Source organism: Scophthalmus maximus, chromosome 5 (assembly GCF_022379125.1).
Source record: "Scophthalmus maximus strain ysfricsl-2021 chromosome 5, ASM2237912v1, whole genome shotgun sequence".
NCBI classification, from domain to species: Eukaryota; Metazoa; Chordata; class Actinopteri; order Pleuronectiformes; family Scophthalmidae; genus Scophthalmus; species Scophthalmus maximus.
This window is the reverse complement of record NC_061519.1, coordinates 2,482,561-2,510,445: the sequence shown is the minus strand read 5'-3', so window position 1 is coordinate 2,510,445 and position 27,885 is coordinate 2,482,561. Positions and strand designations below refer to the sequence as shown.

General features: G+C 43.6%; 1 protein-coding gene across 4 annotated transcripts; it reads left to right on the top strand.

The window, feature by feature from the left end:
- Positions 1–226: 226 nt before the first annotated feature.
- nrsn1l (neurensin 1-like) lies at positions 227–24,135 on the top strand. Of its 4 annotated transcripts, none has more exons than XM_035634283.2 (7): positions 227–652; positions 1,192–1,292; positions 16,593–16,674; positions 18,498–18,573; positions 19,137–19,219; positions 19,496–19,648; positions 21,892–24,135. In XM_035634283.2, the coding sequence occupies exons 5-7, from the start codon at positions 19,160–19,162 to the stop codon at positions 22,288–22,290; spliced, it is 612 nt and encodes a 203-aa protein (XP_035490176.1). In that variant the 5' UTR covers positions 227–652; positions 1,192–1,292; positions 16,593–16,674; positions 18,498–18,573; positions 19,137–19,159; the 3' UTR covers positions 22,291–24,135. The 4 variants fall into 4 exon arrangements, with proteins under 4 accessions (XP_035490176.1, XP_035490173.1, XP_035490175.1 ...); XM_035634280.2 differs by having other exon boundaries at positions 16,593–16,859; XM_035634282.2 differs by lacking the exons at positions 227–652; positions 1,192–1,292 and having other exon boundaries at positions 10,052–16,809.
- Positions 24,136–27,885: the final 3,750 nt, after the last annotated feature.

Sequence of the window (27,885 nt, the reverse complement as noted above, 5' to 3'; positions counted from 1 at the left end):
TCTGCTGTGTTGCAGCGTGCAGGTCCAACCAGAGACTGTTTAAACAATGGACGTAGTAACCGAGTCAACGGACAATGGAGCCAATGCAGAAGTGCCCTGAAGCCTGCATTCTCTAGAATCACCAGCAGAGGGCGACTGCCTGGTTGATTTTTAATGTCAGAAAACATTTTCCTGAGGACTTTATGGTCTAGGTTAAACTCTAGTTTCAAGTCTTCTTCAATACAGAATGATGTTCATTTTGTCAATTATGGTCCCATTTAGAGTCAAATAGACAATAAAGATCCGTAAAAGCACAGCGTGATTGACAGCTGGTCAGTCTAATCGGTGTATGGTTTCAAGTGTAGGTGGGACGAGCTCTCAGTCAGATCCACCCCCCAATCCTACATCCGGTTTCAAAAACACCAACATGGCGCCGCTCAAAATGTGAAGTGGTGGGTTGCCACCTGGGCCCGCTGCCCTTGCCTCCAGGTCACTTTGAGAGGATAAGGCCACTCTCCACGACTGCAAGGTGTGTGTCAAGGCCTGCAAGGGGAGTAAGAGTGGAAGACTGCATATAGGAATTGTTTTTGGTCTGAGCAGCAGCTACAGAGACGACCATGAAGCAGGTTCTCTCCGAGCTCCAACTCCAGGTGGTCGACGTCATCCCTCAACCGTGAGTAAGCAAGATTGCAGTCACCACATACACATCTATAGTAGTAGCTGGTTTTCAGTCACACTGTAACTTATATAGGGCTGCAAATAACGATTATTTTCATAAACGATTAATTTGTCAATTATTTTCACGATTAATCGATTAGTTGTTTGGTCCATAAAATGTCATAAAATGGTGAAAAATGACGATCGTGTTTCCCAAAACTCCAAGATGATGTTTTGATTAGTCCACACACCAAAGATATTCAGTTTACTGTCATAGAGAAACAAAGAAACCAGAAAATATTCACATTGAACTGAAATCAGAGAATTTGACTTTTTTTTCATAAAAACTACTTGAACCGATTAATCAATTATCATAATAGTTGGTGATTAATTAGGCATTGATTTCTTATAGATTAATTGATTAACTGTTGGAACTTTAAAGACTTTAAATTGCGGGATAAAATGTATCCAATGATCAGTAGAAGGATATATATTAAAAAGATTAAAAGTTGTAAACCTTTTTGGAGAGAACACATCGTATCCATCGTATTACAGGTCAAAACACACCCTGCTAGGTTGGATGGTTGATCTAAATGGGCCGTGCTGTGGGGGGCGGGGCCGAGGGCGGTGACTCCGCTGTGACGTCACAAAGATATGTGAGTGCAGACCGCTTGTCTCGAGGCTCAGTTTCTGAATATGGGCTGTGTGAATTTCCTAATGGACTGATCATTTGGTACTCACAGAATTCATAAAGCACATAGATCGGCTTTACAATCTCACTTTATACAACATGAGACCTTTAATCACTGTGAGATGTATTGATGACCGGTGGAGAGGCCGCGCACGGGTGCTGGACGGATGAATAGTTATGCTGAGGTAGCAACCTCTAGAATTCCAGATCTTTGACTTTACATTTGTGTTGCTTTTAAAGGTGCCATTAGATGTCTTTCTGTAACTTTGTTACCCTAGCTGTTTGTGACTCTCAACAAAGAGAGCAAAGAATCCTATTTTCCCAAAATAACTACACCTGTTTCATCGAAATTGCTAAATATGAAAAGAGCCGGGACAAAGAACAGAGAATGAAACACTTCAAGAACGTCAGTATACGCGAGAAGGCGGTATATACTCTAACTAACTCTTTACCATGAACCAAATTTCACATTTCAGATTTAACTCTAGTTTATATAAAAACCTGAGACTGTTTTAAGTCTCAACGCCGCCACACTTGAAATAGGAATATCTGTAAATGAATAGCCTGATTCCTATGAATCCAGTCCAAATTAAAGGTTGCACAAGAGTCTCTTCTATAAGCTTTTACTTTAAGTCTGTTCTTAACCAGGTCTAGTGGGATTTATTCAACACTAAGGAATCACTCTCTGCTACAGTCGGCCGTACATCCATTAATATCATTCGACACATGGAAGGATCAGCCCTTAATAGCAATCTCATATACATACCTTATTTGACACCGTGAACAGTATGGGCTGCGTTACATTCATCATAACGTAAGCCTGCCTCATAAAGGGATTTGCCTCTCCGATAATGGATGTAATACACGTCCACCCACAATTACATACATACTCATACACACACACACACACACACACACACAGGCTCACAGCTTCAAACACTCAATACTTCACCCTGTCTGCTACAACTGGTGCGGTCTATCAATCAGTGTTAGCTGACAGCTATGGCTAATGCTCCCCTTTTATTTAACCGTGTTTCATAATTTACCATTAGATCACAGGGTTTATATTATATATATAGCATATTTTGTGATTGTATATATTTTTTTCTTTAATTCTGATCCCCATTTTGAGCGCACTGCCAGTTTATGACATTGTCAGGCATTTATCAACAACAACAACAACTATGTTTTGCATATTTGACATGAAACGACATGCTGGTCCATGAAAAATTACTCCGTAAGAAATGTAATCATGTACCGCAACTGTTTTTAAAGGTTAAACGTGAAGCTAAATGCTATGTGGAAGCCAATCACAACACTCGTGTGGATTTAGTCGGTATCAATATAAGTGATTTGCCACAACATCTGCGTATAGACATGTTAACAACTTTGACAGTCACACTCCATAATTGGCAGGCCGGGCCTTGCTTAGTTATTCAGCGATAATGAGAATAGCTCTCTCTCGATCTCTGTCTCTCTTACACACACACACACACACACACACACACACACACACACAAACACACACACACACACACACACACACACAGACACACATACACACACACACACTGAGGCTGACACACAGCCAATCTCTTGCAGATGTTCAACAGGAACAGTGATTGAAACTGTCGGCTCTGCCCGGTGAGTTGAATGGATGCTCGCCCCTTCACTGAGACTTGAGTAAACACCAGGTGACAATCTGAAATAAGGAAGTAAAAAACAATTCAAGTTCAAAGTTTAACTCCATGAGCCGTGAACTTTCATCGACCTCCGCGCGGGCTCGGATCTATCATCTTAACTGAGGAGATCGGGGGATGACAGCCCTGCTCATCCATCTTGGGAACTGCGCAGCCCTGACACATAAAATCTGAAACAGCACAGAGTCAGACTCAATAGAACAGGAAAGGAAAGTTAAATCCGACGCGCTCTAAAGTCCAACTTCTCCCAGCCTTTCAGGACATAAATCCAGCCTTTAGGACTTTGCTTTGACTTTCATTATCACACACACACCCAAAGCACATGTAAAACTGCATATGGAAATATGCTGCTCTTTTGTGGTGCCCTCTGTTCAACTTCACATTCCATTTCAATACTTCTCTCCGTTCTAGCAGGTCTAATTCTTTGCTAAATCCCCTCTGCCGTGCCTGCTGTATCCCTCCATATAGAAAGGTTAAACACACCTAAGCAGAGGCAGTGTGACTGATGCCCGGGCTGTTTCTAAATGTTAATGACACCCTCCGGGCGGAGCGCTGTGCACCGCGGTATCCTACTGTAGACTTATAGCGCGGCCGTTATGCTATAGTGGCTTCATCTGTGCACACATCAAAATGTGTGTGCTACTGCAAGACACCCACACACACACCATGGACAACCCACCGTACAGCTGGCACGCAGCCTGGAGTCCTTCCACTGAGTGGTCAGGGAGAGGAATCAATCAAACGTGGCTTGTCAGGCCCCTGAATCCATTATGGCAGGGAGAGTGGTGAGGCTTGAGTAAACAGGGATGACAAGGAGAGACAATTAGCAAGAATTCGGGCTGTTGTTAGAGGCAAGCTTTGGGATTTGGTAGTCCTGCATGGCCTAGTTTGGCCCACCTCGGCTTAGCTCTGTCAACAGGCTTGGCTCGCAGCTTTATTGCTGGTAATTCACTAGCCCTCAGTGTTTTATGCCCGCTCTCTTTACAGCCTGAGCAGGCCAAATCCATTTAAATAAACACCAGTGCTGCAGAATGATGGCCGAGGTGTTTAAAGGCACTGATGCAGGACTAGCACATACACTGCATCACAGCTGGGGCCATTACGCCATTTCAAGCCAACATAGTGCACAAGCATTAGATCAGACACTGGAGATCTCACTGAGAGCCTCTTGGAATTTATATACCGTACGGTGGTGGTGGTGGTGGTGTTCATGACTACGCAGCATTCATTGTATAGACATTGCAGTTTGCACGCGTGGCACGCACCGATCATCCGTGCGAGTTGTTTGCTCAAAATTATTCCCCAACCTGCGGAAATGAATTGCGAGATTTGTTGCACTCCGTATCAGGAGAGGAGCTGATTTAGCGGCAGCGCGCAGAGAGCTCTCCGTGCGAGTCCGTCTGCAGCCATTACTCATACGTAAACTCATTACAGTGGTCTAATGGCTCTGTCTCATGACTGTGCCTGCCTGTATGGAAAGAACATTAGTGCAGCCTATGTACAGAACAGGACACGGCGTTGGAGTTCATTCATTCTTCTCTATGGTATAGATCAGACAGATAATTAATTGCGGGGACGTGAAGTCATTGTTCAGTTGGAGATATGGACCCCGGGTCTAATAAGAGCTCACACTGTGGAGTGGCAGGGAGAGATAGGGACGGAACAACGGGGAAGGGTCCGCTAATGTCTGCTGAATGACCCGCACTGGACAATGTGCCATATCTTGTGGTACCCATACTATTGTATTGCTGTGTATGGAGTGAACTTTTAAACGGCCCCTCCGCTCATTTAATGTCACCAGAGTGTTTATTTTACATTTAATGGTCAACGGGGGGAATGTTTCCCTGTGCTCACCTTGAGAAAATTAGTTTAAGATGTGTAAGCACAAATGTATTTAATTTACTGTGTACAAAGCATGATTTAATTTGAAAACTTGAAACGTCTAGTGCGTAAGAACTAAACTTCTACTTCGTCTCTTCGGTGAGGAAATTTATGTCCAGCACTTTAAGGCTGGGGCTGCACGGTGGCGTAGTGGTTTGCACTCTCGCCTCACAGCAAGAAGGTTCTGTGTTCAAGTCCCGGTTCAAACCAACCAGGGCCTTTCTGTGTGGAGTTTGCATGTTCTCCCTGTGTATTTGTAGGTTCTCTCCGGGTTCTCCGGCTTCCTCCCACAGTCCAAAGACATGCAGAATGAGGTTAGGTCAATTGGAGACTCTAAATTGACCGTAGGTGTGAATGTGAGAGTGAATGGTTGTCTGTCTCTGTATGTGGCCCTGCGATAGGCTGGCAACCAGTCCAGGGTGAACCCCGCCTCTCGCCCAATGTTAGCTGGGATTGGCTCCCAAAAACACGATTTTATGTACTCTTTCTCATCAAAACCGAATGGGTGAATCTCTGGCAGACCTCAAATTTTGAATGTTTTTTCATGCATCTTAGAAACTGCTGAGCTAAACTATATGGAAATTGTATTTTTGTCTATTGTTAACGCCCCTGTTTGCTAGCTAAAGTGTTCTTCTTCTCTTTCTCAATGGTTGCCCTGCTAAACTTCATTGCACGTTACCACCACCAACCGTGGATCAGTGGAACAGCATGAAACATATGTAAAGCTTACCCTACCCTACCCTAACCCTACTAGTAAAAACTCCACCTCCAACCTACAGTATGAACAATATTTTACACTGGGGCAGGAAACACAAATTTTCAATGGGATGATTCAAATGTTTAGTCTGATGAACATATGAGACCTAATTTGATCAAAGTGGTTTTATGTCTTGAAACATCTCCAAAGGCAGAAGTTTGCCAGATTTGTAGTGTAATGTAATGTCATTTGAATTGATGTTTTTTCTTAGTTTGGGGTTATTATGGTGTCTTCACACCGGACGAGACGCAAATTATTCACGCAATAGATTACATACAAAATCAATACAAGGACGATACTAGACGTGAATTTCACATCACTGAGTCAGGCGACGCAAATAGCGTGAAGACGCAAAATATTCACGTGACGTGCTGATGCGATAGCCAATAAGCGTTGACAGCTTGCCATTGTATCAGAAATGGAGGATCAGTTTCGACGCTGTGTGCGTGCGGCCCGACCGAGTTGCTATTTGCATCGTGACCGGGTAAAGAGGAGAGGCCTTGGCAGAGAGTGAAAGAAGAAGTTGGACGCTAGCTTTAGCCGCAGTTAGCACAGCAGTTAGCACAACCGTTACACAACGCTTTGTGTAGCTTTGCCATTGCCATTCTTGTCCGCAATCTTTACATTCAACAAAACTTTTTTTTACTCACGTGAGCAAATCGACCCGACATGGACAATATGTAATACCCGCATGCACAATATCAGAATTTTTTTTATTATTATTTAAATGTATTTAGTGTAATGTAACGTGATAATTTCACAGCTCATCTGTTGTCTGTGCTCAAGTTAAAATTTGCTAAGACATAAGTGACAGACATGGTGTGGATACCAAAACAATGAGGGAAAACCACAGGTAAAAACCAGAGGGATATAATCTCGTTCTGTCATGGATATTCTGTTTTTAGGGGCTGAGCGAGTTCCCCTCATAAAGTCAAATTTATGTCCCCCGCTCGGGTGTTGTCTGGGGCTCCCACAAAAGGCCAGCCTGTGCTTGGACTGACCAATAAATCTTAACCCTTCGAATCTTTGAATGGACCTCTGTAATGGAACCAGGGGCCCCACTCTACATTGCCGGGAGGGAGGGGCCCCGGATTACAGAAACCCCACAAGCGGTGCAGTAGGAAAACATCAGGGAAGTTTATTCTGTCATTCTGAAGATCTGCAGGGAATCCCTCATATTACGGGGCCATAGAGGAGAGGCATCTCGATTTATTTATGTGTTATTTGGTATATATAAGGCCGTATAACATCCACGGTGGCGATTGCATGTCTGAGAGTGCATGGCTGGTGCATTTGATCTGTCCCTGTGGGATAGCAAGCATGTGTGGGTCTTAGTGGAATAGCTAATGCATTGTGCATATACGTGTCTGTGTGTCTGTGTGTGTGCTAGAATATTTATCAAAGGACAACTGCGTGGACTAAAAGCGTCAGATAAGCAAAGACGGCATACGTTCACACGCATGCACCGAACTGTACTTTGTTGGTCCCAGCGATGCCCACTCCATGCTTGAGGCCAACACAGAAGACAGAGACAGGGCCAAGTGGAAGATTATTCAGAATAACATATACAGCAGAAGTGAGTGACAGCATCAGAGCAAACTGTGATGAAATGGTTGCATCACCCCATCTGATAGCCATCTCTATACTCAGTATCCTCTCCTCTCACATGTATGATTCATATGGATGCATAGAAGATTCCTTCAAAGCTTTCACATGTTTATGAGTCCATAACATCTGACGCGTTCATGTTTACGCTCCCAAGCCACATTTGACATTTTCTGGATATGATGAATCATTAATGATGACCTCAATGGGCTTTCACATCTTTGGCCCACAGATCAATAAAGTGGTTAGGGGAGTAGGTCAGTGGCCCTACAGAAGTGTCTGTCTGTGCGTGCACGTGTCTTTGAGCGCGCCTCTAAACAGTCACACCCAGCGAGTGGCTGTAAAACGCCGGTGCTAATTGGCGGCCATGCGTGGCCCCGTCTCCGGCGCTACGCTCCGGGACTGGCAGAATTGCGGCTGGTTTTTCCAAGTTTTTCTTCCCCGAGCAATCCCTGCCTGCGAGGCAGTGGGAGTTCCATCCATTATTGATCAGATCCAAGGATGAAAGCACCAACGCACAGTGGGGACTGAGCATCTTTGGCCCCACACAGAAAGAAGAAAAAAAACGCCTCGACTGCCAACTCTGTGTGAAAAGATACAAGGAAATATCTTCTTTTTTTAATTCTTATTAAACTAACCCTGTGAACCAAACAGTCCTAAAAGCAAAAGAAAACACAGCAAATTTATGTAAAATTAAATAAAACGCGTCATTTTTACACACCCCTAACATTTACAGCCACAGTCCTCGCGGAGAGTTTTTTGTAACCAGATGATGACATTGTATTACGCACCGCTCTGCCAGCCCTTGGCAGTGGCCCAGCTCGGTGCTGTTCAATGATTCAGCTGTGTAGAATTGACCTCCACCTCACCTTGGCAAAAACTCTCGGACCAAATGGACGCTTGGCAGCCACAACACACACCAGATCTACGAGCATGTGTGCACGCCAGTGATAACGCACACACTGATTTGCAGACATGTACAGAAACACACACTCACTCTGGGAAAGGTTACAATGCTGCATGAAACAAAGGGGCAGATGGCTGACAGTGATGCAGTGCCAACACTGGCAAGGTGGCTAAAATATGCAAGTTTTATTTGAGTGCGTGCATGAACATGTCACTGCACATTTCTAGGTAATTTTTTGCCGGGGTAATGTTTTCGCCTAACATCAGTCGTAACTTCTCCCCCCATGAGTGCAGCTCTGTGTTTGTCTTGGCCTGTTTGTGTGTCTCCCTCACAGTGCTCTTACCAGAAGTCACGGTGATGCCCCTTTGAAATTTTACAATGAACTATAAACTGAACCACCAATGGTTTTGTATTATCACCTAAGAAAATAAGGGCCAAATTTTCACATCTGACACAGACTTTGGGAAATTGCAACACAAACAAAAATGAAAGCGAGATCCGCTGTTGCATTTTACTCTACAACTTCTTCCCACTGAGACTGTCAAGATTTTCGGTCCTGATTGATTTGGAGTGGTCGGTACAGTGCTATGGATCGCAGAATTCTGAGAGTTTGTCAGAGATACTGTAAAAGAGTAACTAATATCTGTTTCCAGTGCAGCCAACTAATCTTGTATTGTTCTAACTCGAAACATGGAGGAGTAGTCAATTGCGGGCCTTTATCCATCACACCAATTAGCAGCAACAGTTTACCGTCGCTCGCCGGGTGCAACTGTTTAGCGGCACGCTCGAAGACACCACGCCTGTGATCTGAGTACAACATAAAACCCCGCAGCTCTTCATCGAACCACTTGCTCCAGCGGCTCCATTACTTCTTGCAATATTTAAAACTGATCCATTATAAAGAAAAATGCCGCCGTTGCGCGTGTTACAAGTGAAGCGACAGTGGTGGGGAAAAATTGGGCGGTCATTAGCAGTAATTTACAGCTCTGTGTTTGTTTTGAGAGAAAACAATAAAAGAAATCAGGCTGATGTCAGTGAGACAGAATTAAAAGCAGCAATGCTTTATTATGTGCATGCATAATTTTCCTGTGAATTCCTAGTCCGGGCAATTTGACTCCACCACTAACAATGAAAACTACTGTGTAGAGGTCATTACTGGATATAGATATGCAGACTTGCTGTTGCTGAAAAAAAGAAATAAGACCACTGGGTATCAAAAAGAGGGTTTGATTTTATTCGAATGTGTCGGGGTTTTAATTTGCCTTCCCTCCAGCATTCACACCTGACTCCTCCGTTGCATGAAATAAGACTGTCCACTCCATGTCATCGGAGAATTCCGTGGCCTTCCACTCTAATCCATCCCGGGTCATTAGCCCTGTCTGCAGGGCTAATCATCATCTCCTTTGGCTCAAGTTAGCCAAAGAAGAGAGCATCATCAGAATGAGACATTTAAATATTCATGTCCCGGCGCGGTGTAATATCCTCCTCGGTGATGTTTGAACCTTCTGACCCCGAGGTAATCAGCGGCAATCGCACAGTCACGCCGAAACAGTGATAAATCTGATCCGTAGATGGTTGATTCTGACAAGCATTTGACACGGCCGAGCACCGGGCAGCGGCTCAAACTACGATTGCCGCTTCCAGCACACACACACACGCACACACACCTGACACATGCGCTCAAAGGCATTGCTCCTGGTGACAGACAATTCATTTCACCCACAGGCATGTAGGTATGACATCACTCGATTAATAATGGAGCAATTAATTATGACCTATTAGACGGATGAATTAGATTAGATAGAGAAGAACAATGTAGCCATGTGATAATATTACACTAGGATGCATTAATGACTTCTTGGGGAGTAAGGAGGGGGGTGGGGGCTATATAGGATAGAATTTAGATGTGCCAGTTTGGAATGTCATACAGGCAGCTCTCTAATCATATCAATGATAAATGATATTATGGATATGATAATGATTTCTTTCCCCCGACACGGTAACACCCTACTGTTGTAATGTGATCACACTGACATGTTGTAGACTACGTAGTGAGACTTTGATGATTTTGCGATGTGACAGCAGACGCCGTCTCAAATGAAAGTTTCATAGCGATGACACACGTTGCCTTCGTGGAAACCAGTGGTGCATTTCAACGTATCTTTGGAGCAGCTGCACGGAGGGTATTTGATGCATAAAGACGTCAAATGAATATGTATGCAGTTGTGTTGTCGCACCAGAAGTACAAAGATGCTCGCACAAATATAAGGATTCGACTCCAATCACTCGCAGTGTGACGGCATGCGGTTGAATTTCTCCTGTCTGAGCAGATTTGACCTTTTTTGGCTTTAATCATGTCCAAACATTACAGACTTAATGTGGAATGATTAAATTAGTTTTATTTATCCAAACATAAAGACAAGCATGAGACAATCCAATGGTGTGCTTAACCTATATGGAAATCGTGGTGCACTCAAGGTCTAACTAAAGCAGCTGCTCGGAAGGTTTGTAAAGAATAAACACATTACATGTCCTCAAATATGAATGCTGTTATTCCACTATGTGAAGACTGAGGAAACAAAGGAGCCTGCGGCGGTAAACCAGAGTGCACCCGAGAGCAACATTCCACTGACATCTAGTGTCAGATCCGGGAACTGAGATAACACCCAGTGCCTGACCCTGTGCAGGTGTGTGTCTGTGTACCCGCCCTCGGGATACACACATGCGTTATCCACTTCCCCATACATCAGTGTAGCCTTATTGATCTGCTCGGTGTGACCTTGAATGATCAGACAAGTGGAAACGCCGCTATTTGGAATGAGACCCATCCATTCCCTCTGTCTGCTCTCTGCTGCTGTAATGACTTGAGGGAAGACGGGGAGGCAAAGGGAGCCCATCGAGATGGAGCCTTGAACCAGTCGGCTCTGCAGTGGCCTTATGTCGCGGACAGCCTCCCCTCCAGGCACAGTCTGTTCCGGGGTAAAGGGAGAGAAGTGGGTCAGTCTGTCTGAGATGCAAGGGATGGGACGTCAGCTGGGTAAAACTGTACATCGAATCAGATAGGAAGATAGACAGATAGATAGATAGATAGAGCAGGATTACCTAAGTGGATTTGTTCCCAGGATAGTCTTCTATCTGCATATGGAATATAGTGTATTAAAATGATAATCAGCAGATGAATGATGAAATTTATCCTCCTGGTGTGAAAGATGAAGAGGAGCCATGCTTCAGGCACTTATGGAGGAGGGTCTTGGTGCGATGCGTTTCATCCTCTAACATGTAGAATCTAACAGGATATGTAAAACATTTTGTCTCCCTGCAGCTGAAACATGACTAGAACAGTTTATAATGATGATTTGGCCTCAATTTTCTAATCATTTTCATGACTGCGGAAATAGTATGAAGTCTATGAAATGTCTGTCTGTTCCTCATTTTTGTCTTTCCCTTTCCCCGTTACAGTTAACAGTGCTGCAAAGTTACTCTGCGTGTTAAGATCTCATGGTTAGCTCATAAAACACAGTGTGACAACAAACGGCGACATTACAGGGTTATTAGGGGAAACCATTTATATTTTTGATGATCAACAAATAACATGAGTAGAATTAAAACAACAATGTTCTGATGTCAAGTATGTTATGTGCAGCAAATTCATGGTACACATGCATCTCAATCCTCTGTGCCATAGAGCTCAACTGACACACTACTGTACCTTCATTCCCAGGAACTGAGGCATGGTAGTTTATTTTTGGATGAATCCCTCACACACCTCTTTCCTGTCATTAATACTCACTAATGGCCAAATATGTTTTAGTCCGCGTCTTCAAATAGTTAGTGACGTTTGAAGGACAATACAGTGCCCAGCTGTGAAAGAAAATGACGGAGCCTTTTTAAAAATAATGAGTATATATTTGTGACCTGTCATTATTGAATCTCAACAATTTGGTTCTGAGTGCCACAGACAAGGTAGGGGAGTCAAAAAATATTAGGGCTAACATATTGATTTTGGTCTTTCCAATGGCATTTGTTGACATTAAGAAAAGAATAATTTGGCATCAGCTTTTCCTACAAAATGCTGTACGCAATATCAGTAATAATTATCCCATATCCTTAAACATATAAAATCATTTTAAATGATAGACAGCCACTCTGACTGAATGATAACTTTACTTATGATACCTGAAGAACTTCAGAACTAAGTACTGATTCTGTACTTTTACTTAAGAAGCACCAAATGCAAGAGTTTTACTCCTAAGGGAGTACTTGAGTAAAAATTTAAAATTGGTATTCCACCAATTTTCCACAGAAAACAAATCAATCAGAGCGGCTCTCATCATATTTTTCAATTGATGTACCCGTCTGGCCAAGGTAAGAACACACTTTGACAGCTTTATTTTTGCATTACAATATGTCTTCTCACTTTGAAAATCTGAAAATCTAATTATAGTGAATAGTGTGGCTTGCACTGCGTACAATATTTTCAAAAAGCAGACATCCTGACAAACGGGTGAGAGGCATGCAGCCCAAAATGAGAATACATTCAAAACGGGTTTTTGAGTTTTATTGCCCATATTGAACAATAACAAGCAGCACGGCCATGCAGGCGCACCGCATCACATTCACACAGACACACATACACATGCACACACTCCTGCACCTCTTCATCATAGGATGTGACACCTGACGGCCCATTAGTTCCCAAAGTGCTATTCTATTCTATGAATTCCTCTCCTTATAGAATATTTAGACTCTGTGTGTTTCACTCCACTTGTCAACATGGGATGCATTATTCATGTTACTGTGCCGTTATCCGATGCGCTGCGTGATGTAAGGCAGCCATTCCCCGGCCCCGCACCCACAAACACATTGAGTGACCTTCTGAACTGTGCACCGCCATCACCCTGCCTGCAGCGTTGTAGCAACTCCGCTTCGTATAATAGACAGAGGAAGAGGACATTAGCGCTCCACAGAGGCTTTATTGTGCAATCAAAATGTGTGCTTACTTGAGTACATCTGTGAATGTGTGCCTGCAATACCTGCTTTTAAGAAAGAGATGGCAAGGGCGAATGAATTTAACTAGCTTTTAATTATGCAATTAAAAAGGTATGCCTGCATTAAAGATTAGGAGTGATGTATCCTGACCGTACGAAATGAATTTAGGGGAGATATGACACATGGGAGAAAAGAGGGGGATTTGCGTTAACAGGCCTGTAGTGCAATTAAAAGATAAGTCCAAACCTGCTTTCATTTGAGATAGAATAAGAGTACGATTTAGAGTTGTAACAGGCCTTTTGTGAGTCCATAAGGTATTCTTGTGTTTGAGATAGAGAAAAGAAAAAGCAAATAGTAAGTTTTAACAAGCTGCAAAAAAGGGGTAAGCATGTTTAAAATGGGGAGAGAGAAAAGAGAAAGTGGTACAGAGAAAGAGAACGTAAAGGTTTCAGCTTTCTTTCTTGGTGAGAGATACATGAGAAGATTGATACCACTCCTGTATTTCTATTTAAAAATCTGTAGCCTTTCACATGATAAACAGTATGAGTTGCAAGGACAAATGCTCTTGGATAAAGTTGACGCACTTTGGAGTTTGTATGACCAGCTAGCAGCTTTTGTTCTCGGAGCATGCTGATAACTAAGAAGCTGAAAGCTCATTCAGAAGAAGAACATGTGAAAGAAACGGTGTCCTGGTGACACCGTGGAGCTGCTAGAACTGCAAAGAGTAAAATTTGTAATCGGTAGAAAGGGTCAACTTGTCTTGTCGCAGAGCACATGCAAGGAGTTTCCGGTTTGCGTGGGATCGCTGCCGCGTTTGATACGGGGAATAGGGAATCGCCATCTTTGCAAGTCACGCGTGGTACTCCTACCAAAGGGGGAGAATTTGTTTGAGCAAGCTGTTTTGGCTAAAACCAGCTGCCAGTTACAGCATCCTCATCATCACCTATGACATCGCACGTCTCATCTATGAGAAGCAGTTTCCACGCCATCGCATTGGAGATGCTTACGTGCTATGTGTTCGGCGAGGGACGTCGACGTGACCCTTTCATAGGGAAAAAACACTAGCGTATGGCACGTTTAATCTGTGCAGAACGATGTGTAAAAAGAAACAGTTGTGTGATTGGCAGCGGTTTATGCGTCAAGCGATGTCTTGCGGTAACTGTGTTGCTGTTTTTGGGGGAGAAATTTGAAAATATCGGGTACTCTTGGTCAAATGCTCGTTCACCAGAGGCAGCCATCTTGTTTGTTAATAAATTATCCCTTCTCTCTGCGTCATGGTATAAACCCAGGCCGTCGGGGGAATCCCATGGAGGGGATCATGAAGTAATTGTCTGGGTCCCAGGTTAGCATTACATCACGTTCATTTAGCTGACGCTTTTGTCCAAAGGACTTACCAAAAGTGCATTCAACCATTCAGATATTACCCAAAATATGCAAGATTCATTCGAGTACATGAACATTCATCAAACAGGCAAAAACTTTTTTTTTTATTTAAGTAATGACTCAAGGACTAAGGTGCAGTCTGAACAGGTGAGTTTTCAGTCTGCCACGGAAAGATTGAAGAGTTCCTGTGTCCTGATGTCAATGGGGAGCATTTCCATATTTCAATTAGCACCCCACTGAACGACCACATTTTTGTAAGATTATTTTATGGGGATTATAGCCTTTACAGAAAGAGAGCTCCATGCAGCAAAGGTCGACAGCTGGAATTAAGGTGCGTTGCCGTTTTGTGGAATGCGCCTCAACCATTTGGCCACCAGAGCTCGACGACTTTGTGAAAGATGTTTTCGATTTCATGCTGGGAAAGCCGCCACTGTCCCTACCACCCTGAAAAAGATTAAAGAGGTGGCAAAAAAAGTAAAGAAGTCATCAAACCTAAATATTGGCTTTGGAAAAGATCCTTTTTATTTGCCGGGCCAATAAATGAAAGGCTTTTCACAACTAATTAAAATGATGCCTCGGCTGTTCCACGCTATTGACAGTGGCTTTATGCGCTGGTGTGGGTTGATGCAAAAGCTATTTTTAAGATATCAGACAAGCACAATGCATAATTTATCACGCCAAAGAATAACCCTCCCAAGCTTGGGAATAAAAAAAAGCAACAAGGGCATCAAGGCATGCAGCTGAAATGACTGATAATGGTTTACAACAGCAGCTTCTAAACAGAGCAGATGAAAAAAAGAAAAGAAATCCTGTTTGCACATCATCTTAAAGGGAAGTGTAATTATCTATCAGCCAATCAACATCCAGCAGACACTTCCTGTGTCTCTGACCTTGCTGGACTCGTCACCATGGAAATGTTTTTTTCTCTCTGATGGAGCACAGCTTGGTCACACAAAACCCTCTGTGTGTGTGTGTGTGTGTGTGTGTGTGTGTGTGTGTGTGTGTGATGAGCGACAAACAAGACCAGTATTCCATGTTTTTCTCTCACCAGGGCACCTTGGAAACAGTCCTACCTTTTATGGCTGACCATACTGTTTCCAAATAACAAATATGCAGGAGTGATGAACCAACACCCCCCTGTGTACACTCTCAAAATCAATCACACACACACACACACACACACACCACACACACACACACACACTCACCAACACCTGTGTTCTTTTCACACAGATTCTGATAAAAATGTGAAAATGACAGTATTTGTTTTCTTTTCATTGGGGATCTGTTCTGACAGTCTGCATAAATAATGCATCTTCTGGAAATGCTGAAATATTTACAGAACACATATTGGCAGAATCTGAGTGTATTGTGATCGCGCGCGCGTGTGTGTGTGTGTGTATGTGTGTGTGAAGTTGCTTCTTTAAACATTATTTCAGCTCCAGACTTTGCCTTGAAGTGAGCTTGCATTTAATGAGAGCTCACAGCTCACAGAGGCAGAAATGCTTCTTCAGTGTATGTTCCCGCAGGTACTATCAGTCACTGACAGCTGGTTGAATGCAGCCCTCAATTTAAGTATGTAGACTCTCCTGTCAGATTGGTATTTGATGGACAGTTGAGAGACTCTGCAGTTGTTCAAAAACTTACCTTACAATATTCATCTTACTGTTGGTGAAAAGTTCGAAACAACCATGAAACTGATGGACTGTTAATGTCTCTGCATCTTTGTTTTTCTCCTGCCCTGAATTTAGACATTATATACTAATAATATAATTGCCAAGCAATAGCTTTTGTTGCTATATCTACATTGTAAATTCTTTAAAATGTATTATTCTTCTTCTCTATATTTTTTTTGCAATTCGTACATTTTGACATTTATTTGTATAGATATTGTATATATTTTTAAAGTGTGCTGTGTGAAACGTGCTGCCATTACACCGGAATTTCCCAGCTTGGGATAAATAAAGTAACTATCTATCTACCTCGATCTAACAGTTTTGTTTTTCTTTTTCTCCCCCCTCCATCATCAATGCGCATGCGCAGTGTCTCCCTTCAGCTGATTCGCATCAGCAGCAGCATCTTTGGACATCCATCCACCGGCCGGACCGCGCGTCATGGATCCCCAGTGAGGAGACTTGAGCGAGCACACTTGGGCCAGGGTGGGGGGGGGGGGGACTCGACTGGTTGAGGCTGCAGCAGCTGATCACAACAACAACAACAACAACAACAACAACAAGAGAAAAAAAACGGAGAAAACGGCGTGAGTGTAGATGGAGTGCGACGGTGACTCACCGCCGACCAGTGCCGGCGGTTAGTTTCTGCGCTCCGCTGAAAACGAAATGGCCATCGGGGTCTTCTGCTCCTCTCTGTTTTAAGTATTTGAATCTGACGTGTTTTTTGCGTTGGTTTTGCCGTAATGTGAATTAAATAAATAGGTCCCGCGCACGCGCGAGCGTTTCAGGAATGCAATGAGACAAATAAGTGCTAGAATTTATATTTGCCCCAGGATTGATTTTGGACTCGTCGTGTGAGTCTGGAGGAAAGTTCGGTGGGAACTTGTAGCAGCACCATGGACAGCACGAAATTCAGTATATGAATTGATTATTGTCTTGGGGCAAACCTCGGGGCCAATTATGATCATGTTTTATCATCATTGAAACAAAAATCAAAAATCAAGTTATACATTCGATCAAATAATAAGACTAATAATCTTATTAGTTAAGACCAAAGAGTAAGGTTTTTAATCCATCATAATGCCCAAATAATTCAGACAGATAGTATCATAACCAGCTTTAAAGTCCCAGTGTGGAAATTTTTGTACTTTTCTGGCGGCATCCGGTGGTAATGTTGCAAACCGCAACCAACTGAGCACCGACAGGGGACACTTTATGGTCTTGCACCGCTAGTTCCATTTCCGTTTTTTCCGCAGCGGCGAAAATTCAACGCGAACGCGGTGTATTCTGGACCATTTTGAGAAATCATGGCGACTCACACGGAGGTCGGGTCCACCTCATGTAACTATATTTAACTCATTCAAAGTTGACGGGAAAACATTGCTTCTTTGTTGCAGGTGATTATACATATATGAACACATAGTTATGGACAATATATTCAATTTCTGTGACGAAGTTCTTCTAACTATTACACACTGTAGCTTAAAGATATGTTAGTAACATGCTGCCCAATTCGTCATAATACCAAAGAAAAAATAGTCTGAATCACTCAGTGGTGTGAGCCACAATTTGGTTCCTCCATTGGCTTCTTTACTTTAAAAGTATCAATATGATATTATAACTAGAAAGTATAGCCGTACAATACATGAAGTGTCCTCAAAATACAATAATGTACAAATAACTCAATAATTTTCAATAATTACAGTACTTCTGTTTGGTTAGGGATGTATTTAGATTACTCTTAACTCCGGAGTCCCTAATAACTGCACATATTTGCTCAAATGCATGAGGTAATTATCACTGAAATGAGGTTAGTTCACATTCAGGTCCAGATTCTAATTGTGTTAACATTCACCATGTGTAATAATAGAAAGGTCAGATCATTTTCTTTCCGAGGAGAAAGCAGCCCAGTGAAAAATAAATTGGGATGTCAGAGCTATGAAAACAAAGCTTTCAGTTGATGATGTCTGGCCACATTCAGTATTCTACTCAGAGGATTGCGTAATTTTTTTGCAAGTGCTGTTTCTTTAAAAGCTACGCCCATTAAGGCAAACACACAAAGTAATTTAGGGCAAATTTGTAACAATCAATTAAAAAAGGGTCTAGATATTCTATTTATCTTTTGTGAGTAATCTTCAACTGACTCTCATCGTTGGCTTGAGAAGTTTCCTTTCTTGCATTTTTGTGTTAGTGTTAGTTTTTCCATCCCTTCAATATCCATCTACAATGTAAAACCACATGAATTCAAGTAATGTTTTTTTTTTTATTTGAACAGAGTAAGATTACAACTCATCCTGGTCGGGTTCATGATTTGGGCAGCAGAGGAGGGAACCTGACCCGACCTGCGCAGGGTGTGTACTCCCTCTGGGATTTCTGATTTGGTTTCCAGGATTATTGCAGTCAGGTCAAACTTAGCTTATGTGGTACGAACTGAGATCAGGTCAAACGTTACCTATGTGGTACAAACTTAGATCAGGGCGAGTGTGTGGCCGCGTGAAGAGAAACCATTCGAAGGCAGAGAATGAAAGAAATCAATCAAACCGCCTCGGGGAGAATAACAACAGTCGGACACATGCATATGAAAGAGAATAGACTCAGCAACCACATGCATATGTGTGATTCATCCGTGGGCGGTAATAGTGGCACCTCAGGGCCGCGGGAGCCGTCAATCGTTCACACGCAGCAACAATAACCGGGGCAACCTGACGACACGGGCCGAGATTTATGACGGGTCTCTGAGGCGGCGGCGGCAGGGGGGGGCTTGGGGGGGGGGGGGCTTTTATTGAGGGAAATCCATATTCAGCGGATAAACAGCATTTGTGTCGTACAGTGACAGCCACACAGCTGACATGCATACACATCAATCTCTTCAAGATTCTGACTCTCCTTTACTTTCTGTGGATCTGCACTGCAGGTGTACAAGGTGCGTGAGTTGCGATGGCGTTGTGCCCCGAGGCCTGTGTCCCTGGCTCGGGAGGAGATTCCTCTGGGAGTGAGGTGAGCGTCGCTTTCTCTGGGCGTTCATGCTGTTTCTTTGAGTTTTATCGCCGCTCTAAGGATCTCACCAACAAAGTTTTTCGAAATCCAGTTTAAAATCCTGTTTGCTTTCCTCTGTTTCTTCCTTTTCACCCAGTAATAGCATAAATGCACTCTGTTAACTGTTAACTGACTACACTTTCCTCAAACGGGAGAGAGTGCAGGTCAAACGTGGTCATCGAGGGTTCGTTGTACTCCTGTGTAATTTGGTCCCTTTGTGCACACTATTCCCTGCAGGCGGGTTCCAGCTGCCTCCAGTTCGGGGTGCGTTCCTACCTGCACCACTTCTACGAGGAGTGCTCGTCCTCCATGTGGGAGAGAGACCCTGAGGACCGGGGGTTCATCCAGGGCCAGAGGTCGGCCCTGTGGTGGAACTCGGCAGCGTGGAAGGTAGAGCCACTGCATCTCAATTGCCGTCAACATACCTGTGCGCTGGCAACAGCCGTAGCCAGAGGCATTGTCTTTTTTCCAGGTTGTCTGTCCGTCCGTCCATCCTACTGTCACGAACGAGGTATCTCAGTAATGCCTCAATGAGGGAACTTCTGTAAATCTGTTACAAACGTTCACTTGAATTCAAAAAGGAAGTGATGTGATTTTGATCAAAGGTCAGGGTCGCTCTGACAAACTACAATTAATACCTTTTATTAAAATCCTTCCAAGTATATGAGTGTGGACAGACATGGAGGTAATACTGCAGGTTGGTGGAGATGTACAACCCTGTGGTAATTCTAGTTTTGTCGATGTTCCTGTGTCTTTCAATTTTGAATTCAATAGTTTTTTAAAGGAAATGTCTGATATTAATTGTCCTCGATCAAGCTACACTGAACGAATAATCTGCCCTCTCTGCTGCTGTAAGTCATTTCCTGAACTCTCCTCACCTCAGTGGATTGCCAAGCGATCGCAGAGAACGCTTCTTTGCAGAACAAAACCGATCTGCCTCCCTGAGGGGAACAATGGCGTGGGAGGAGACACGCTTGTTCACCCACCTACTATAAACTCAATTGCACACTCACTTTACGCTGCCTCTGTCTGACCACACTCCAACGGGCCCATGGGCGCCTGGATGGGAGAATGACAACTATGTGAGTCTGAGACAGTTGTGTCGCTCGTTGCGCCGGGACCCATTGTGTATTTCCCCTTAATCAGCCCTGCTCTGATATTTCATATCATGAATATCAGTTTCTGGTTGATGTAATACAAAAGAGATTCCCGCCCACGATTGGTGTCTGTAATGTCCCGTGAGAAATCCTACAGGTAGACAAGCAATTATGTATATCACAGGGTTCCCTGGAGAGCGAAGGGATCATACCCTAATTGTTCAGGGAAAGAGAATTCTTCCGCTTTAGTATTGTACCGTTCATTGTTATGGTGTAGTCGGCTGGTGTTTGTGTCATACTGTCTCTACCGTTTACCTTCACCCAGAGATGAATCCAATTACTCCTGAACTGAGTTCAATGAAAAGGATGAAAAGTCGCAAGTTTCTTAAGAGTTTTGGATGGATTGGTTCTCTCTTAAAGGGGCAGTAAGCGATTTTGGAGAAAGCTTGTCTCCCTCTTTGTTGTTGTTGTAATTTGAACTGCTCTGGTCGGGCGGCGAACCCGCGACGTCCGGTATGGGAGTCCGACGGACTAACCACTAGGCCAAAACCTCAGAGTTGCAGTGCCAACCGCTAGCACGTCTCATACAGTTTTACGACGAATGATGTCTACAAACTGCACTCGCAGTGTTGTGTGGTGCGGCCTGCACCATCCCGGAAAACCCGGATTTTTCCCGACTCACACACAAAAGCGACAGCTAACCAACCGTGAGGAAATATTCGCTGAATTTTTACAAAATGTGTATTGCTTTGGAATCGCTTACTGCCCCTTTAATCTTGATTTCCTTCAAAAGTAAGTATTTAGTATCCTGTCCCTTCTAAAGCTTGTTGGTTTGACGGACAGGCAGATGACACATCTTCTCGTTGCACCTCAGGGGTTTGATTTTTGCGACAAGCTACAAGAATCTTGCAAACTAGGTTTTTCTATTACATGAGGGTTTTTTTTAGATATCCAGCACTAGATTCTGTTCCCTGTTCTCTGATTTTTAAATTTTCATTTTTTTTACCCTGTAACCAAACTTCTATATAGCATATATGTAAGTACTTTGGACAATACATGGAGATTACTTGGAATGTGTTTTGTTTATTCTGTCTGTTTCTGACATCAGGAATGTGGGGCTTTTTTCCACATTTTCCCTAAATTTGGACTTAGAACGTCCCGACGCACTGCTCTCCTTGTCACTGATGATTGTTTTCAGTCAGATTGTTGCCAGTGATGAGCTTCACCACTGTAACAACTGTGAGGAAAAACCAAAAACCGGTGCACTCATGTTAGATTCTGCCTAACGTGCATTTTAAACCATCGTCTCTGCATGATGAACTACAGGCTGTGGTGTAGTGGTATTTGTAAAGGTGAAGGATTACATGCGAGCCCCCTGCCCATTTGGCAATTTGGACTTTTCTGCATCACAAACAACAAAATGACCTTTACAAACCAGAAGGGAAGGGGAACAAACAAAGAGCGCCAACGAGAGAAAAGAAATGAGCTCAGCAACTGCACAAATTACCGCTTCAGGTTTCTGACTTCTCCCTCCAGGTGTCCTTGGCCGTGGGTCTCCTGATCCTGATCGCGGGCATCGCCAGCCTGTCCGTGGGCTACTGCACCCCGCATAAAATCGAGTCGTTCGGAGAGGGAGACCTGTTCTTCGTGGACACCCACGCCGTCAGCTTCAACAGGGGGCTGCACCTCAGCGCTGCGGCCGGGATCGGGCTCTCCTGCCTCGGCTCGGCCCTGGCGGTGATGGGGGTGGTGGTTTGGATCCTCCCCAGGGCCGACTTCCACAGACCGGGGGAGAGGGAAGGGAGAGGAGAGGTGCGGTCGAAATGGAGGGGATTGAGGGATCTGGGGGATGTGGTCACCAAGCCACCAGGTGTTGAAGAGGGGAAGATGCTCGCCACACTGTCGAAAGTGGAAAATGTGCAGCCCACTTCTTAAAAAGATCCTCGCTGAGACACATGGCTACGGGCCTTTGTTGCAGTTCAGGGGCCTGATTTACAAGGTCTTCAGGTTGTCTGTATTTGAAGGGAAATGTGTAATTCAATGCTCGGACACTTGAGGCCCCGAGACCTCAACCAGAGACCTGTTGTATTATGAAATAGGGATGTAGCTGTGGATCATAGACTTTGTTTTTGTGCAATGTTCTTACATTTAAAAAAAATATTACCGTACAGTGACTAATGTCCCAGACACTCAAAGAGAGCAGAATCCTAATGAGCAAAGGCAGAAAAATATATTTGTATCCCTCACTTGATTGTGTTTTTTAGTCTTTTTTTCAGTGGCAGCTTATATCAGCTTTCCAAGTAGTTAGACACATTGTATGAATCAATATCAAAACCTACATTTCCATTCGCATATCTACCGTGTGTACACACGTGGATCATTGGACAGTCAGAAAGGTGCTCACATGTGGAAGTGGTTACAGTACATTTGCACTTATCAAAATGAATGTCAAGCCTGCTGTGTCTGAAAAAACACGTACAGCCACGTACAATTACTTGCGCTCACCCACACACACAGACGCGCGCGCACAAATTCGTGCTTCATTGACAATATCACCTATTTTCCTCCCCACTGTAATCTAGCTCCCTAATTGCCTGCAATCTGTGTCTCCAGGCAACAGTTGGGCTTCAAGTGCTCTATTTTCACCTCCGAACAAAGGCTCTACACCGATTGGTCGCTCGCGGGCCCTCTCTTCATTTCCACACCAATCAGATTTTTTGTTTACGGTCACACACACACAGCGGTAGCGAGTGGGTGGTGAAGCACCGGGGTGAGGGGAACGTGCACTGGCACCTTCAGAGGCCCCCTGTTAGATTGGCTCCTCCGGTTCAGTGAAGTTAGTTTGAATGATTTTGAGATCTGGGTTAAAAAAACAAAACAAGTTCAAATAAATGAATAACTGTGATGCCACTGGATGTTATTGTTGGTGTTTCGTAATTTTATTGTGATTTTGGTTGTGATAAAGGTAGTGGGGTAAAAAATGAGGGGTCAAGTGTCACTGGTGCAAATCATATTACCAGAATAAACCTGTTATCTGTAAGGTTTAAGAGGTCTGTGGTTCCTGTTGTTTTATTATATTTCAAACCTGCGGCAAGTGATGTTTCTTTTCTTGTTTATGTTTATGCTCAGTCAAATGGCTCTTGTGATGTCACACAAAAAACGCACGATTCAGCCAATGATGCTCAATTGAGCTTTTAGCTTGGTTTGGGTTTTTTGCCTGGTGTTGCTAATTGTTTTGTAGTAAAGAACAAGTGGATGAGATGTTTTGTCTGAGCGCCTCAGTGGGTTTACAGTTCTTCTGAAATGTCACACTTCTCACCCGACCTCCCCTCTCTGCGACAGCTGTCAACAGCTGTCATCCGGTGTAGCCAATGGGAACAACTACAAATGCATTGTTTTCAACACGGCACGTCATACACACGAGGTGTTTTTCGAGGCACAACCCTTATTGCCTTCAAACCTCCTGCATGATCACATAGAGCGGCACGTTACAAGATCCGTGCATCTCCTCATGTCTTTCTTCCTCAGGCTACAAACATGTCACCCTCCCCTTGTTAATGAAAGGTCAAGGAATCACCAAACTCATTCCAATTTATCCGGAGAGGGGCATGAATATATTTTGACCAAATGTTTTTTGGCAGTCTATCCAACAGGTTCTTTTACATATAACAATCAGCGTTATGCTGAGCCACGTTAGACACTTTTGTAAAATCTGCAGTATAACCCTTGTTCGCTCTTTGGTAGAAGTTAAAAAATAAAACTTCTTTTTGGAACATGCTGTTACTGTAAGCCAATTAATTTTTCTCAAGTCCTGAAAAGGAGACAAAAGCTGCAGAGAATCAAACGGTTCACGATCACTTCCCATGTCTTGCTAGGAAACCATATGCAAAACGATAGTCAACAAGAGCAGCACAAATGTGGGAACGACAAGTACAGTACAAAATGTATAATGATGCAGTTTGACTGTGAAAAGAGGGGTGTCGTGTGTGTGTGTGTGTGTGTGTGTTTGTGTGTGATGAGTGTGTGATGTGTGTGACTCATCTCCCAATTTCACACACTAACAGGAGGGTCACCTAACTCTCACTTATCGTAACAGCACACACACACACACACACACACACACACACACACACACATACAGACACACATACAGACACACGGAGTATTCCACGTCAGGTTTTAAGTGTGTTATTGCTGGACTGATACGCTGATATCATTCTACATGTCAATCAATCTAATTGAGACCTTTTGGAAAATATTACATTTTGTTTTATTATAATGAAAGTTCTCCTCGCCACTGCAGTAAAAACTAATATTTTTGTACATAAAACCCTTAACAGATTATAACCGTTGATAGCATTATTTTAAAGGTCACCCTTTGCAAATGAAAACATATAGAAAATGAAAAAACATTATGCAGAGACTGTTTTTTTTCCCATACATCATATTTTAAGCCTGTCTGTCCCCCTGCGGTAAAATCATTAACACATCAAGCCTGCATATGAGCCAGCATAACATGTCACAGGAACTCTTCCTCGTAGTCGACGTGGCCCCCCGTCGCACTCTCATCGCATGTTTGCATGGCTGATTTTGAGCACGCTGGGTTTATTAGCAAGTGTACGTGAGTGCGTAATGAGATATGAGAGTGGAAGGCGGTGGCAGTGTTTTTCCTGTGAAGATGGAGGCTGACGCGCTCCACTGACTGCAGAGCTCCGGGTGTGAGTCACTCTGTTGTGGGAGAGAGTCGCACAGATGAGCACTGGGCCGCAGTCTGCTCGGCTGATTGGCAGACCCAGTGTGTGTGTTTGGTGTGTGTGTGTGTGTGTGTGTGTGTGTGTGTGTGTGTGTGCTGTATCTCTGAGAGTCTGCTGCACTGATACGATACTGTAACATCTCATCTGGGGAGGAGAGCAGATAGAAAGCTGCAATGTGTCTCAGCTTGTGTGTTGGGTCTATAGCCAGACATCTGTGGGGGGGAAAAAATCTGTTGCATGTTTTTATTATTTTTAATTTAACAATTATTTGAGCAGGACAGCTTTAGAGACCTGGCTGTACAGAAAAGAAAAATAGTAAGACTGCAGAAACATTGTGACCATAGACTGTGTTTCATAATGGACGTAAGGCACCAGGTCAGGGCAGCGGAAGTGTCGGAAGCCTGTATTCCCTGGAATCACCAGCAGAGGGCGACTCCACTGATTGCATAAATAAGTCTGTTTCTGTTCATGATGTTCATTTTGTAAATCGTGGTCTCATTCAGTGTAAAATAGATGATAAAGCACCGGAACATACAGCTGGTCCGTCCAATCGGTTGCATGGTTGCATGTGTAGGTGGTCAGACCCACCCCCACTTCTACGACCGGCTGCAAAAAAAAAACAACAACAACATGGCACTGGTATAAAATGCAAAACCCGAGTAGCTCACAAACCAGCGGGTGACGTCATTGTGGGTTGCCTCTCGATTGTTACACGGTGGAAACCATGAACACAGAAAGTGAAGAAAATGATAGCTGTGACCATTTCATTTCAGAATATAGGCCCATAATAGTCACGGAGCTAAAACATACTGAGTAAAGGAAGAAAAGCAAACGCTGTGTGAATAGCAGCTGCATTGGCTTAAACTTAAGATTGACGATGCATATATCCTTTTTTCAAAAGATGACGGTGCAGATGATGTGACGCCATGTTGACTAGCAGCCATCTCCAGAGCTACATAGTCGCTGGCATGGCGATAAATCATTCACAAAAAATGGAGAAATGTCATTTTAGGAGATGGCCCCATTGGCAGGACAACAAGGACCATGAAACAACTCAAGTAATGGCCATTTTTTATTATCCTAGACATGCCCAAGAAAAATGAATCGTACAGGACCCAAAAATATGTGTGATGTCATACACAGAAACACAGCTCAGATCCAATGATGACATTCGCTCGGACCCATTTGAATTATCGACCAATCGCCACGTCCCACGCTCTCTTTTGTGCTCTGTTTCCATGTCAGTGACTACTTACGGGAATCAGACACAAAGTCGCTGTGGCTGCAACACTCAGACGGAGCCTGCACGTCCACCAATCACATCCTCACGAGTTAGTGAGGTAATGTTTACCATCTGACAGTCACTCATGCCGCTGCTGCTGATTCTGCTCCTACCTGCGTCTCACTGCCGCCACCCCCTCTACTGAATTCTCACTCCATCAACCACCCTCCTCCTCCTCCTCCTCCTCCCCCTCCTCCTTCTCTCCTAGTTTCTTATTGCCATACTTAACGGTGGCATCTGTTGCCATGTGCATCTCAGTGTCTCCAATATCTCAGTGATCTGTTTCTGCTCGTGTGTGTTCAGCGTCCCTCTCGGGAGGGACGGGGATGTAATGTGCTTCCTTCAGAGTTTTGCACACAGCTTGGATTCATTTGCGGGGCAGCCAAGGAAATATTATCCACATTGGTGGGTCCAGTAAATGGTCTTAAACCCTTTGAAATGTCACTGAATTTAATGAAGATGTATGATTTTATTCTTTGAAAGCATTCAACAGACATATACGATCAACGTGAGGGGCATAAAAGTTGGACTGAGGTATGACTCGTGCTAGAGAAGGAGCAGAGAGGCCGAGAGACTCACACCATCACTTGCCTTTGCCATTACGCGACTTCATGCTGAAATTAACATTTTCTTCCATAAGAAACTAGGCATGCACGCCGCAGAATATTCTGGAATTGGTTATGGTCGACCACACAGATGTTTCACGCATCTCAACATGAAGAGATGTCATTTCCCTCCGCAACCACAGCTCAATCTGAGCATTTGCAATGGCCAAATTCTCATCTGAGCAGCACAATGTATCGCACAGTCCATCAACATTAACATTCTCAACCGCGGGCCAGCGTACTGTGTGTCTGTGTGTGTGTGTGTGTGTGTGTGTGTGTCTGTTAACAGAAACATGGAGAAAGGGTGTCAGTTCAAATTTCTCTCAAGTGCCGTTTTAATTTAAAAGTCCGTTCAGTTTTGCTCTGTAGCATCACACACATTCAAGAGGAAGTTCTCTACAGCCCACGGCAGATCAACCTTTTATGTTAGAGGAGCAAAACTTCCACATCAAACATATGCTATATTCATATAGCTGTATAGATGTATCTTCCACTCAGACTCACAGGTGCGTGAGAGAAAATCTCGTTTTAAAGGAAAATGAAAAGATAACGACAATGAAATTACTCTCATTGAACTTTTCCATAGAGTAAATGAAGTATTGAGTCGTGCAAATTGAAGGTGTTGAAAAATGAGAGGGGATAAATCATGGTACTAAGTGTTGCACATGTGATCAAGGTCTGACTTGGCGTTGTCAACAGGGATGTCAATAAAATATTTGTATGTTGCAACCGCATCCATCTCTGGCATGAAAATAGTCAGGTGGCAGTTGCTCAGCTAAAAGTATACAGGGCTTCATCGTCTATTTTACTCTAAACGAGATCATGATTTACTAAATGAACATCGTGCTGTATTGAAGAAGAGTTGAAACTACTGATTGAGACCAAAACT

Coding starts and splice junctions, on each gene's coding strand:
- nrsn1l (XM_035634283.2), top strand. CDS start 19,160: ATGGCGTTGTGCCCCGAGGCCTGTGTCCCTGGCTCGGGAGGAGATTCC. Junction 19,220..19,495: donor GAGATTCCTCTGGGAGTGAG/GTGAGCGTCGCT, acceptor TATTCCCTGCAG/GCGGGTTCCAGCTGCCTCCA. Junction 19,649..21,891: donor GGAACTCGGCAGCGTGGAAG/GTAGAGCCACTG, acceptor TTCTCCCTCCAG/GTGTCCTTGGCCGTGGGTCT.